This window comes from Zosterops lateralis (genome assembly GCF_965231275.1).
Source record: "Zosterops lateralis genome assembly, chromosome: 9".
Classification (NCBI taxonomy): domain Eukaryota; kingdom Metazoa; phylum Chordata; class Aves; order Passeriformes; family Zosteropidae; genus Zosterops; species Zosterops lateralis.
Genome location: NC_139769.1, coordinates 18,918,049 through 18,932,386, shown reverse-complemented (window position 1 = coordinate 18,932,386; position 14,338 = coordinate 18,918,049). Strand labels below are relative to the sequence as shown.

Below are 14,338 nucleotides of genomic sequence, written 5' to 3'. Positions count from 1 at the left end.
AGTGAAATGTGCTCAGTTGGAGCATGGGGAGTGAGAAAGTGACACTTCTGTGGTCCTTTGCCAATATGATTCCAAGTCACACAGGGAAGGACAAAAATATTATGAAGTGTTAAAACAGTGACCTAGCCTCCCGCTGTGGCCCAACGTGGTTGGCGTCAAAGATTTTTATTAAAGTTCCTACTTTGGCTTTCCAGTTTTATTTATCTCCCCGTGTATCTTCAGAGAATGTGTGTGTACGTAAAAACAGCTGGAGAACTGAAGTTTAGTTTCATCACTGTATTTTTTGAGCCTGTTTAAGATGATTCAAAAACATTAAAATTACCTTTTGACAAAGACTAACAGCTGATAACATTGAGATGCATCATAATCTCTGTCAGGGACTTGGAGAGCACGATGCAGTTTAGCTGGGCACATCACTTGAAGGAGTATGAATAGACCACCCTCTGAACCTGGTCTGTACCTGATGTGTCTGTCTTTGGCTGAGATGCAAACTTGCTGGGTGTCAGTGGCAGTGCTGTTTTTAGAGATGTGCTGTAGATGAGTTAAGACAGGAATTGCTCCCCCACCCCCATAAATAAGCAAATGGAGGTATATGGGCGCTTAAACAATGTAACATCTTGACCTTTTGCATGTTTGAACTGCTGTCACTTCAGACAAAAGCTCATGACCACTCATGGGATCCAGCTACTTCCCCTTTCTCTGGATATGATGATTGAGTAATAAATTCTGTTTCTGGAATAATATAGCACTAACCTTTATTATGTCTTCTGTTGTTTTCTCAATAGACTTCAGTTTCTTTAAAATTGCTTCTTCCTTAGCTGAGACTTCCATTTCTTGTCTTTCCAGAGCCTCAATTTCCTTCTCCAGTCTGCAATCACAGTTGCATTTGATTTAATACCAGGCAGAGAACAACACTGTAGAGTTGATGCACTGGGAATATGGACATTAGTAGGGCTGGTTCTACTTACCTTGACAAACATTGCTCTTATATGCGATCAACTTATAATTTCACAAGTGTGAAATAGTATTTCCATTTCAAAAGAAAAAATCCTCAAACCCAAAAACAAAGCCTTCCACGTGTAAACATGAACTATTTTGCCAGTTAGGACTTGGCTGATGGGTTGTTTTCTTTTACAAACCTTTGTTGTTATGTGAAAGGAATATTGAGGCTTAGGAGTCAAAATTTCCTTTGAGCTATCGACACTTGCTGTAGGTTTATATGTTACAGCTCCCTTCCCTGTCCTTCTTATGTCTATCTTTCATGTTAAGGCTGAGTACAATGATTAGGGTGTCCTTTTTCCTGATCAGAGGTTTTATTTTCTCAGTGCATGACAAACACTTCTAGACAGAAAGGCCCAAGATAAAAAATTGAATCTCTGTTGGAGAGGGAGAAAGCTATTCCTGGTTGTCTGGGTATAAAGCACACCACTAAAGTAAAGTATGTTGGTCAAATTTTTCTCAACTGAGTCAGGCAGTGACTTAAGCAGGTGTCCTTCCTTTTTTTTATTTTTTCTAGTCAAAACTACTCTTTTCTGCATAAGTGCATATTTGTTGGGTTTTAGATGGAATTTGCCTTATTAGCTGAGTAGTTGGGAAGTCAACTTTCCATGAAGCTCTAGAATCCAACTCCAGATTTAACTCTGAAGTGGGACTTGAACTGAATGTCTTACTTAGTAGATTAAAGCTGTATAACTTTAGTCTCCTGGTTCTTTTTAAAAACTTCTTATAACTTTAAGAAAAAAACAGGAAATTTCAAAAGCTTCCATATTTGAGTGAGAGATGCCTTCTATTTTTTGTTTTTAATACGTGCTGGAAATCAGTGACCTAAGGCAGCTGCAACCGATACCACGTTTTTCTATGAGCAGTCAGAATAGTGGCAAGTAGATGATCCGAGACAAAGTTAGAGACAGGGTTATAGAAGTGTTGACCTATAACCCGGAGGGAAAGAAATGTTTTATTTTTGTATTTTGCCTTTTTTACTGTGTGCTAGGATTCACAATATTATGCAAAGTCATCATGAATGATTAAAGTCTGCCATCCTTTTAAAGTAATCAGACTAGAAAAGCTGAATGCAGGTTGACAGGTAAGCATTATTGATTTCATTCTGTGTGGCTGAGGCATCTGAATTACCATTATGGCTCTTGCCCTAGTAAAACTCAGCTACATAGAGCTACACTAACAGGGTGCTATGTGGACTTTTATCTGTTGGTGACAACGTCCTCTTTTTTGATATACAAATGTATCACAGACCTCAAAATGGATATGTGAAAAAAAAAACACCCCATCAAGATGAAAGTAAAAGCAAAAAAAAAAAAAAATAAATTAAAAGGTCCGCACACTTTGGGCCTGAGCTCTGCAAAATGGCCTTAGAACCCTGATCAAAGTACTGATTAGAGTGCTAAAATTTGAAAACTTTTACAAGGGGATGGATATTTTTGGTGATATAAAAGAAATATATGACCATGTGCCATTTTTTTGCACTTCTTATGGAACAGTCTTTGTGTAATATATTGAGATGTTTTGTTTTTAGATGAGACTTGATCACAATATTATTATAATTTGAAAATCATTAAAAACTCACAAAAGCATAATGAGCTGAAAAATCATTAACTTATACTGTGGATTTATTTCAGTCTTGGCTCTAAACACTCCTAGATACACCAGTGTAAAAAAAGAAGGAAAAATTGTAGAGATACTTGAAAAAAGGGAGATGGGAAAAAGAGAAAACAAAACCCCAAATAAATCAAAGATTATAAACAACATGTATTTACCTGGGTGATCAAGAAACAAATTGCAGTTTATGTATGTTCTTACATCCATACCAACACCCACTTTATATGGTAATTAAGTGATCTAATTCAATGCTCAGTAGGTTTAGAGAGCAATTCTCATACCCATGTAATGGGAATTCCATCTAGACTCTTAAGTATCTCTTTTGCATTTATACTTGCCAAAACAGATTTTATGGTCCAATTTCAGAGCATATTGTGAGTGTGCATACTGGAACTTGTGGAAAGAAAACTTCTAAGAGATGCAATTTGTATAGTTCAAAGAAATTGAAGCCCTTATGACATCATGCAGTTGAAAAGTTAGGCGAGGATCTTTCTGGTGTGTTATGTTTAGAAACTTTTAAGTCAATGACATTTTAATGAAATTTTGTCACAGTTTGTCTTGAAAGGGTACTATTGCTAGCAATTATGTGACCTTTTGTACAGCACTGCATTTTTTTTGTACCAAAATGGAAGTATGACATAACTACTGTTTTAAATCAACCCTTTGAATATTTGTCCTTTTTTTCAAGTAGCACTGATTATTTGAGAGGGGAAAATGATTAGCATATAGGTGTGGATGAGAGAAGAAATCTTTGAAGTTAAGACACTAAATGAAAGGTTTCTCTGCCCAAGTAGCAGCTGAATTAAGAAAATCTATGGAGATTGCCTGGGTGCTGCTGGCCGCCAGCTGATCTACTGGAATTGACATCACTGCTACCCCAGGAAAAAAACGTAAATGGCTTGAGAATGAAAAGCAGATAGGAAGATACCACCTTGAGGAATTCCAGACTGAGGAGAAAAGGCAGTTTAGCAAGTCCTCACATGTTTTGAGGTGAGTCAAATGCTTTAGCAGCTCTGTAGTATAGCCTGAGTCTGCTTTCATGCATCACATTACGTATTCATTAAATACACATCTAAATACACACATGATTTCATTACATCACATTGCAATGGAATAGAACTTAGTTATTTTGCATTTTTAAATATGTTGTTTAGCAACTAATTCCATCAAGAATGAATGTTATTAGCTGAAGATTAAGTGAGAAAACAGGACTCTTAATTCTTCATTCAACTTGTACCCTGACCAAGGATGTGCTCACTTGGTTCACTGAAGCTTCTAATGTGTAAAGAGGGCAAATAGGAATTAAAGTAAATGCAATTTTTTGTCTGCAACCAAAGCATTCAGCCATTTGTCTCCAAGGTGTCTCAGGCTGCTTGCTATTCACTGTTTTGTCATTGATACAAAGAATGGAACTTCTCCCTTTTATAAAAAAATGCTCAAATCTGAACTTATTAGCAGATATACACCAGCTCAATTTGACACTCAAGTAAAGAATGTTTCAAAACAGAGATCCCATTTAGGAAGGTGATGGCAAAGCCCATGCCACTGCTGTAAATAATCTGCCAAGAATTGCAATTGTCCTCTCAGCAGAAAGAAAAAAACTTATCCAGAGGTAATCAAAAAGTCTTTAAAGTGGTTCATAATTAACTGACAATAAAGCACATACAGAATAATAAACAGTGTCAACTGAATATCTCTGAATCAAGTGAGTTTTAATAGTCAGGTGCTTAGAAGACAGAATTCTACTGAGCCTCTCAGTTTGTTATTTCTACTGCATGACGTGTCCACATGATCAGTTTGGCCACGTTTGATTTACAGGGCAGGTCAGAGGTCAGACAGGCTGAGCTTTGGTGATATTGATGGCATAGCAAAAGCACCATGCAAGAGGTGCATGATGCATATTTTATATTTATTAGTGGACTTTATTCCTAGGTTTCTGTATCACAGCTGGCTGGTTTGAAACTGGCCAGGGTGTGTATAAACAAGATGTAATGCTATTTGGAAAGCAACGTGGATGTTTTTCTAGATGCCCTTGCTAAACAGCTATTAGGGAATGGTAGGAAATTTAATTTATAGCAAAAGACATGTGAATAAACCTGCCTAAAATCTTACCTCAGGCTTTGCTCATGGTCAATAGGACTTTTGAATCTAATCTTTCCTCTCACTACTTAGAGAAGGGCTGAACTTCCAGCGGTCTGATGGGGAAATGCTTGCTCAGCACCATTTCCTTGTTGCTTCTCAGCCCATTCTGGCCCTAGATGCTGTTCTTTTCTGTCACTCACATTGTCATATGGACCCCTCGTGCATGCCTTCAAAATGAGAGTCTCCTGGGATATTTTCAGGGCATGCTGTCTACCTCCTACCTCTGCAACAATGAATCCTACAGAGGTCTGTAAAAAGATGTTCTGTAGAGAAAAGTGCTATTGAAGTCAGCATAATTATAGAACAAACTAGCACTAGGCTGCTACCTGTCAGCCAGGAGAATTATTATCTGTGTCAGAGATGGGGGAAGGAGGGAAGAGGATGGGAGATCACCAGAGAAGGTAATCTTGGTGACAGCTCTGCCAGAAGAGTGTGTGTAGGAGGACAGTGGAAGAAAAGTAGAGAGGAAAATGCTATTGAATTGAAATAGAGGAAGAAGCCTTGAAAAAGGATGATGAAACTTTCCAGAATCTAAAGGAACAGAAACATTTCATCTTTTCTGTGGGTGCTAAGGGGTAGTACCAGTCAGTATGCCAGGACCTAGGGAAGGATCTGTGTGCACAGCTCCTGTGGTATTTGAGAAGGGCTAACTGGAACTAATAAGCACCTGTAACCATGTCCATGGTAAATAAGAGTCTTTCATGGGACTGTCTCTGCAGTTAAATGTCAGTCCTGTGTGATAGGGAAGCACTAGGCAATGAGATTTGTAGAAATATCTCTAATAAAAGACTAAAAAAGACCTTTGCTATAGCAGATTTCTGGGACTAAATTGGATAAAAAACACATAGAAAACTGAAGGTAAGTGTTACTGATGGGGCTAGGGAGCCTATGCTGTTAGACTCACGTGTTAAAGGCTGTGCTAGGACCTCTAAAACTGAAGAACTTTCAAAATTTATTGTTATTTTGAAGCTCTGATTCAAAAATTGCTATCTCAGAGCAAGCCACATATGTTGTGGCTTACACTTACTGAATACAGCATGGAAAGGATATCTGGAATTAGAGAAACTAATACTCTGCAGTATAGTTGTTGTGCAATTTGTTACAATTTCTACTATGGAAAATTACATTCTTTATTCTTTAATTCTGACATGACTAGAGTTGCTTTACTCTGCGTGTGTTTAGCGCTTGTCGACATTTTCATCTTTTCCAAACTAAGGTAAGGAATTTTAAAATGGGACTTTTTTAACCCAGACCCAAGGACAGGGATACTTCCCTACCTGAGAATGTCTTGTTCCAGCTCATGAGTCCGTTGTTGGTCTTCCTGATTCTGCTTTTGCATTTCTTCTTCTTCTTTTGGAGTCATAGAACTAAAGCCATCCAAGAGCCATTTTTCTCGCAAGGCCTTTTTCTGATGGGGGGAAAAATAGACAAGTAAGTGAATGCTAAAAGTTAGGGTATTTACCCTTTTCCTGTATTTGTCTTGATGCCACAGATGTGATCCACACCATTGTGATCTAGTCAGCGTAAGGCAACCTGACTGACAGTGAGTGCCACTGGAAGAGAAATAATAAACAACTTCTGTGTTTTGAGATTGACGTCAAAGCAAAATCTTTAGGAACAATGTTCCATTTTATTAGTTCATCCAACAGAAATGTCAAGCATGTTAGCTGCTATCTGTAACAGATTAATATTGGTAAGTAGATCTAGTGGTGTGTGTGTCTTCAATAAAGCAAACCAGTTGTACAGCCATAGATGTAACAGACTCATGGGAAAGGCTCCAGTCAGAAGCACAGCAGTTTTATTTCAATAGCCCTAATTTCTGAGGTCCTGGCATTGCATAGCTTCTGGAAGAAGGTATTAAAATGAGAAGTTTCTGTAAATAAGATTGTGTAGGAGTAAGATCTCTAGGGTGTTAGTGATGCAATGCTACCCCTAGAACTTAAAATGATCTTGTGTACTTATGATAGTGAACTCACATTTCAGCTGGTGAAGATGTATGGGGCAAGAGGGGCAGTGGAAATATGGAGTATGGGCATCTGGTGCCTGGTTGGTGTTTCAGCAGACCTGTTTCAGCAGTGTTTCGGTGTGTATTTAGAGCTGCTGTTGCAGGGGCAATCCAGAGCTTAGGTATTTATGTCCTGACCTTATGTTTAGTACCTGTGGAGTTCTTTCTGTGCAGTGATAGCTTACAAATGGGTGTATTGCATCTGCACAGGTAAGTGTATCTCTCTCAGCTGTGTTTTCAAATTCTGAAAAATACAGTTGTATGCACAGATTGCTTCCTAAAGCTGCTTTACACTGGGAAAGGTGGTACCTGAAAGTCATTAGAGTTCTCAAAAATACTCCTGGTATTAAAAAAATATTCTTGGAGATAAGTTCCTATTTGTAGGATAAATCTTGTAAACCATGCCAACTTTCTTGCACTCTTTTTACTCCTTTCAGTCTAACTCAGGGGTACAAATGCAGTTGCTGCCTTGGGGAAGGAGTTGGGACTCTTTAGAAATACTCTTTCAACAGGCAAAAAAGGAGCACGTATATCAAGACTTTAATTAACCATGAATGTCTCAGTTATAATTTAAATTCCTTGAGCTGTCTAATGTCAAGTTTTTGGGTTTTTCCCCCCTATACAGTTTTGTTAATTGTAGGATATGGATGTAGATTACGTTGAATTTTGAGTACTGCTGCTTGAGGCAGTGTGCCCAGCACTGCTGAGAAAGCTGCACTAACCTCAGTGCTGCTTGCAGGGGCTGTTGGAATCCCTGCCTGCATCCTGTGTTGAGTCACTTAAGCTGTTGCTTCCTACACTTTTCTATTTATTGTGTACTTTCCATGAGGTTATTACTGAGGCCCAACTGGCAGATGAATATATATGTAGGACTTTATTGCAGTAAAAGCAATTTTCCACTTGACACACCATGTCTCAGAAAGTGTGTCTAAAACAGGCTTGCTGAAAAGTCTGTGCACTCCATGGTGCTTTTAGGCTTTCTTTTACTTGTGGGATGTAAGAGCAATGTTTACAGTTGCCTTAGCCTGCAGGACAGTATTCTATCTCTCCCTACACTGGATCCTAGGAAATCTTGGCAAACACAGGTTGCTCAAAACTGATGTCCTGAGCCTTGACTCTGTCTGTAGAATCACTTGGCAGCACTTCCTGGTGGTTTTGTTTTAGGCTCTAATGGAATAAATGCAGATTTTAATAGGATATTTTTACGTGATCTGGTAGATGCAGATAGTCCGGTGTGGCACAACTCTTATTAAGCACAAAATACTGTGCTCTCAAGCTGGAGGGCACATAATTATTCATTCCCTTTCTATCCAACTGTTCAGATTTTAATGTTTGGCTTCTAGAAAAGAGAGGTTTTCATCTTGGCTGGGACAGTGTTAGTCTACTCATGTCTCCAAAAATAAATATATAATTGCTTGTGAGATTTAGAGTGGGGCTGGCACTGTAGACCTCAGAAACCGATACCATCTATTGAAATCAACAAAAGCTTCTGTATGTATAGGGTTAGGCCCAAGAAAACAAACTCCCTAAATACCAGCATAACACAATAGTGTTATTTTTGCATATTTCTAGAACAGATTGCTGCTACTCCCAACTAAATGCCATGTAATCTTTTTTCATAATTAGCCATTTCTGAAAGAATGACACATTGTGTAGTTTGGAAACAACCTCTGAATAAAAGATGGTTTCAGGTCTGTTCCATCCAGGCAGCAACACAAGCCAATGCAGGAGCACTTGCTTTGGGCCTGGCAGCGTTTTTTCTGCTGTCTAAAATTTCCTTCCACCACAAAGTGTCTCTAACTCAGAACCAGGTTGTGCATGTGTTATAGCACTGACCTGAAAGCACTTTCATTTTGTTAAGGGAAAGGGGTACTTGTACACTGTAATGTGATAATACCCTGGGAAGGCCAGAGTGCTGGAGAGTAATCACTTTGTTTTGTGGTTCATGGTCACATCAAAAGTACAATGACAATATCCTGCAGATTCTGTGAAAGATTTAGTGTGTATTCCATTTGTAACTCCACTAGCATTCTTAACAAGGCTGGACTAGCACTGAAAGATTCATCCTTCACTGGAAAGCAAAGCTGTTTTGAGTTTGTGGGCCTTGCTCTCCCAGGGGTGTGGCATTTAACTTTACAACATTTTGGGGAAGGCATAAATAATTTTCATGTTCTTTCACAAAAAATTGGGGTTCAACACTAACTACTGGTAGGAGGAGGGGTGTGATGAGCACCTGCAAGATAGCACTAATGGACTTCAGCCACGTCAGAAGCCTGAAAAATAATAAGCTAAACTGTAAAAGCTCTTAGAAAGTACATGCAAATCAGTGCTTACTGCACTTTTCAAACAATTCTGTCTGGTTCTTTGCCTTGTTGCTTCAGTGAAAAGGACCCCAGGTAGAAGGAAGGATTAGTTGTTGGTGCATCTAGAAATACTGGATAGAATTTCCCCTGTACCCACACTAGCAGCCCCCAATACCCCTTGCAGTTCTGTGAAGCCCTGTCAACGCTGGTGTGTTTGCTGGCACACCCTCCATTTCATCTGAGAGAAATGCACATGTAGGGAATAAATGTTCCTTCCCCACTTCTACCAAATAACTAAGATCTGTCATGATGCCTCATCCGTGTCTTTCTAGTAAGAAATTTGCTTGGGGACAGCAAACAAAGTCATTGGGAAGCCAGAGCAGGGATTCCTCTTTGCAAAAAGGAAGTTAAAGCTACCTTTTTTTTATGCAACAAATAAAAAACATATTAAAAAAAATGCTCCAATCAAAAAAAACCCAAACAAACTCACAAACCAAAAACCTCTTATTAAACCTGTTGCTAAGGGTCATAAATAGGAAGGACAAAATGAGGAACAGGACAGTGATACCCATATAACAAGAATATCTCTGTGGCAGTGAGATTTACTAACCTGCTATAGTTTCCTAGAGGACAGGTGTGAGTTATGTTGATAGATCATGGAGCTCTAGATTTCACCATGCACACAATTGGTATGTGTATAAATGAGTGGAATCAGCCTGAATTGCTAGGGAAATGACCCCCCAATAAAATTTACTGCGGTGTTTAAATATTTTAGAAGTCTAAATCTGTTTTAAAGCAATTTATGCACTGGATCCTTTTGGTTTTTTACTCCATCGAAATACTTGAATTAGTTTGAAGCAAGAATGTTTGTTAAGGGACAAAGATTTTGGGGCATAAAGCAAAAGGTGTTCATGTACTAATGTTGTGTTTGACATTAGGTGCCTGTCTTCTTCCCGAGCTGGAAAAAGTAGTCTGCATTTTGGGTGCTCCAAATAACTAATGATCTGTATGTATTTATACAGCATATGTGTGTATGTAAGTATTTATTTAAACTATATATTTAAATGCGTGCTTGATTCTTCTTTTCCAAGTGAATAATTTCCTCAACAGATCCTTGCTTTGCCTCATATACGTGCAATAGGACTGACTTAATTTCAAAGTTTTTCTGTGTGATATCTGTATGATTTCTCATACAACAGGCAGAGAAATCACATCCTCTGTTCTCTTCCAATGTAAAACCATTTCAGGAGTATTTTTCCAGGAGTCTTTTAGCCTCTCTAAAAACTCCATAAAATTTCTTCAGAATAGGTTCAAGGTTGGTTTTTGCTTTCTGAGCTTTTAAAACTCCACTGAACCTATTAATTTTAGCTATGAACATGTACTAAGTCTGTAAGGAAACTGCCCTAGGGCTCTGTCTGCACACAGCAGTAGTGAGGATTAGCTGCTTTCTACAGCAGATCAGTTTATCCCTCTATAAAGAAGGGCAGAAGAGTCATTTGGATTTATAGACATGGAAACTTGAAATATAACTTTCAGCACTGAATGTAGCCATGTACCATGGTAGAGGAGTCACGTGTTTGCTACTCAAAGATTACAGGACTTGGAAAAGATATTCCCCTCCCTTTTAGATGAGATGTTACACCAATGGTCAAGCCTGTCCTTGGAGTAACTACCTTCCAACAAAACCTGGGCATGGCTGTGTGTTGGCTTGCCTGGCCCAGTGAACTAGTTTATCATGGCTTTTCATTTTCTTGGCTTGGCACAAAAGAAAAGGGTGGATGAAACTCAGGATCTGGTGTCTGTTTTGAAGAGGAGTCTGTTTTAAATATGCTCCTCTCGCATTTGCCGGAGGAAACACACCACACTCCTGGTGTTAGATTCAATATATCTTTGTTGAGACTGTTTATCTGCTCACATAAAAAATATGTAAAATACCAAGTCTTGCATATTTCTAGAAGCATAGATCTTGTCTCATTTCCCTAAATGACACGTACTGCCGAACTGCTATAAATATTATAAGAATAGTGGTCTTGGGTGGAATCACTGCAATTTCAGTTCTCTACAGAGGTGGATCTTTAGGTTTCTTATACTTTGGACTTTGTAATCCTGAGTTTACCAGGCCATATTTGAGAACAATATTTGCAACATTTATACTTTTTTAATATACAAGGGAACAGCATTATTTTACTAAAGAATAATTAAACAAGCTGACAAAAGCCTACAGCCAAATAAATAGGCTGGTTTTTTTTCTAAGAAAAAAATGTAATTAGACCTCATCATTGTGCTGCACCCTGTACCAAGTGAGGTTGCTGTTGTGGGATTAGGGAATAAACACACCCAGTCTGAAATGTGAGGCTTAATTTTCATCTGTGAGTTTTTCCTGGTTATGATCTCATTTTATGCCATGAAAGTGATCAAGTAACATTAGCTCTCCAGTGTAATTTTTTTCAAAGAGTGATGCTTATTAAAGTCAAGTGGAGTCCTGGCAAAACTCCACAAAGCTGTGAAAATTTGACAGTAAAAGCACGACTTAAATGCATGATTTGCATTCCAAAATCCCCAACTTTTATTCATGCTGTATGACTTGAGGCTATCTTTAGTTACATAAATCTAACACTTTACTTACTTTTAAATGTTGATGTTTCATTTTTTCCTCTTCTACTTTTAAACGTTTCTGTGTAATTTCTTCTTGCAGTTTTCTTTTGTCCTACAAATTAAGAACAATAAAGCTTTGTTTAGAGAAATTACTTGTTAATAAAATCATTATGTAAGTGTTGTTCAGTAGGGTGAAATCAATCCACGCAAATAAAGCTTTATTTTAAAGCTTATGTGGTGCTTAGGCAGTGCATAATTCTTTGCAGCAATAACTTAATCCTACACAGGTATGATTTCCACTGCTCTTTCTCTAAAGTACATTTAATTTTGTTAATGACCACAAAGGAGGGATGATGCAAAATAAAAATTATTTAGTCTTGGGAAGGGTAGGGGTCAAAAACAGGAAGAAAGTACAGTTGGGCAGAATTGTGCATGCAGAATGAGACTAAAAATGGGTCCTGACCAAAAATCCTAAGGCAGCCCACACATCATTTAGGGGAGGCAAGAGTCTGCATGGTCTACACTGAGCAGCTGTGATACATCACGAAATGAAATGTGCTGTCAGTGAATCCAGCACTAAGCTTATGTATCCTGTGGCTAACAGCTGAAAAAAACAGGAATAAACAAGACTTAGAAATTTATTTTGTTAGTCAAATAATGGTAAAGATGAGAAAAGAGAAATGTAATATACTTCATATATGTTGTTGCTACCTCTCAATTTAAAAAACCAATATTTTTGCTTGTGCACAGGTTGTGTTCATGGCTGCTGATCTTTAGAAGGAAAATCCTAATGTAGTGCCAGTCTATCCTAGTGCCACCTTAATCCTTTTTATTACAGAATAGAGAAAAAAGGAACAGTGAACAATGTCTGAATGCTGGCAACACTCGAGCCTCTCCTGTTTGGGATAGAACTGTCACATGGAGTAACCTTGTGGCTCCTCTGTGCAAGGCCAAACACTGATTTAGTACCTTGTGTCCTCAGCAGCCAGGGGGAAAGAGATCATGCCAAAGGAAAGTAATTTTAATAAGGTTTATTAGTAGGCTATTGTCTTGGTTGGCCTTAATGCAATCAAATTCTGTTACTGGGTGTGGCACCTTGCCATGTGCCAATCAAGAAACACTTGTACTTGTTTCTTGATACATTTTAGGGAAGTAAATGGAATCTGTTGTCCTGTGCAGAAATGTTTGTTGACTGGAGGTTAATCCTTCTTTCCTTTCAATTAGAACATCTTGGCTCTTTTTAAAAAGTGGTAGCTTTTTTATAGAGTCTGTTTTCAGACAAGTATGGTTTAGGTAGGAGTTAACTTCTTCACAAACAGAGGAAGAGCCTTGCCCTGTCAGCCCACCTGAGGAACCAGCTGTTAGTAAGAGCTGGAGAAAGTCAGTAAGGAAGTGCTGGATGTAAGGCTGGGATTTGGAAACAGGAAGAGATGTGGTGTACTTGGCTGAATCATTTTACTGTTACTGGAAATTAGAAGTTAGCAGCTGGCCACAGGCTCTAAGGACACTTTTCTGAAGGGTAGAATAGGAAGTAGAAGAAGACACCAAGCTTTGAGGACCAAGGGCAGAATGCAGGCTGGCTAGGCACTACTGATACTCTGCTGGGATTTAGCAGGTGAACATCAGAGTGTCATTGATCTCTCATAGTTTGCAAAGTGTATTAGTTATTTATAAACCCTTTACAATTTTTTTTTTTAAATGGTGTTAGTCTGCCTCTTTAATACTCAAACAGAACAGGTGGGGCTCTTTCCTCAAAATACATGCTATTTTTATCTCTGCAGTGGTTTTGTATTTTTCCAATGCTCTTTAATACAATTAACAGTTACTGATTTAGGATCACTACAATATGTAATTCTTCTGCAATGACCCTTGTGTGAGACTATCCAAAAGCTGCTGTGCTGGATTTTTCTTAGCCAGCCCTGATTTTGAAGACAAAGTATCTGGTCTCTGATCTTCACACTTTTCCTTACTTAGGAAATATTCCTGATCACATGGCATAAATGCCCTTTAAATAAGCCATCATTAGATGAGTAGTGTGACAAGAGCTTGTGTTTACAAATTATTGCAATTATTAAGGAAAATTGGGTTTTTTTTCTTTACTAAAGTTCTGGATAAAATTGCATCTGCAGTGAAGATGCAATAAGGGTTTGGGTAATCTAAAATGAGTACTTGTACATAAACTATTGTGCAGAAATAAATCTGAGTATAAAAGCAGAAATTAGGCATTTTAAACTAAATGTATAATAAGGAACCTGTTCAGTAAAGAAACTTCCACCTGTTTTTTTTCAGAGGTCCATGTTTCTTCTATGTCCAGTGTTTTTCCTCTGAAAGTTTTCTTCTTGTATCCTTTGCTATTCTAGCATATCTTAATTTTGTTGTTGATATTAAATATCTATTATGCAGTTATCCAGATTAAATTGGCTGAAATAGATTCTTTTATATGTCTAGTCTATATAGCTATATAGTTTTGTCTAATTCTAGAAGCTAAGAAGTATGAGGACTTTTTTTGAACTTTGTGTGCCAAAATAACTTTAAAAACCTGTTAGAACCCTTTCTACAGCACATTCTGCTATGCTTTGTCTGCACATCATGTCTTGCTCTATGAAGCTTTGATTGTATATCTAATGGAATAAATGTTTATTCCTGGATAGCTAAGGGAGCATGATTCTATTAAACCTCG

At 38.0% G+C, this 14,338-nt stretch overlaps 1 protein-coding gene across 1 annotated transcript in view; it reads right to left on the bottom strand.

The window, feature by feature from the left end:
* The window catches only part of PALMD (palmdelphin), a 48,727-nt gene that overhangs the window by 10,322 nt on the left and 24,067 nt on the right, over positions 1-14,338 (bottom strand). The window contains exons 3-5 of the mRNA XM_083867817.1: positions 11,690-11,770; positions 6,033-6,163; positions 754-868 (exon numbers count right to left, since the gene is read on the bottom strand). Coding sequence (XP_083723943.1) covers positions 754-868; positions 6,033-6,163; positions 11,690-11,770 — 327 coding nt within the window. The remainder of the gene's footprint in view (positions 1-753; positions 869-6,032; positions 6,164-11,689; positions 11,771-14,338) is intronic.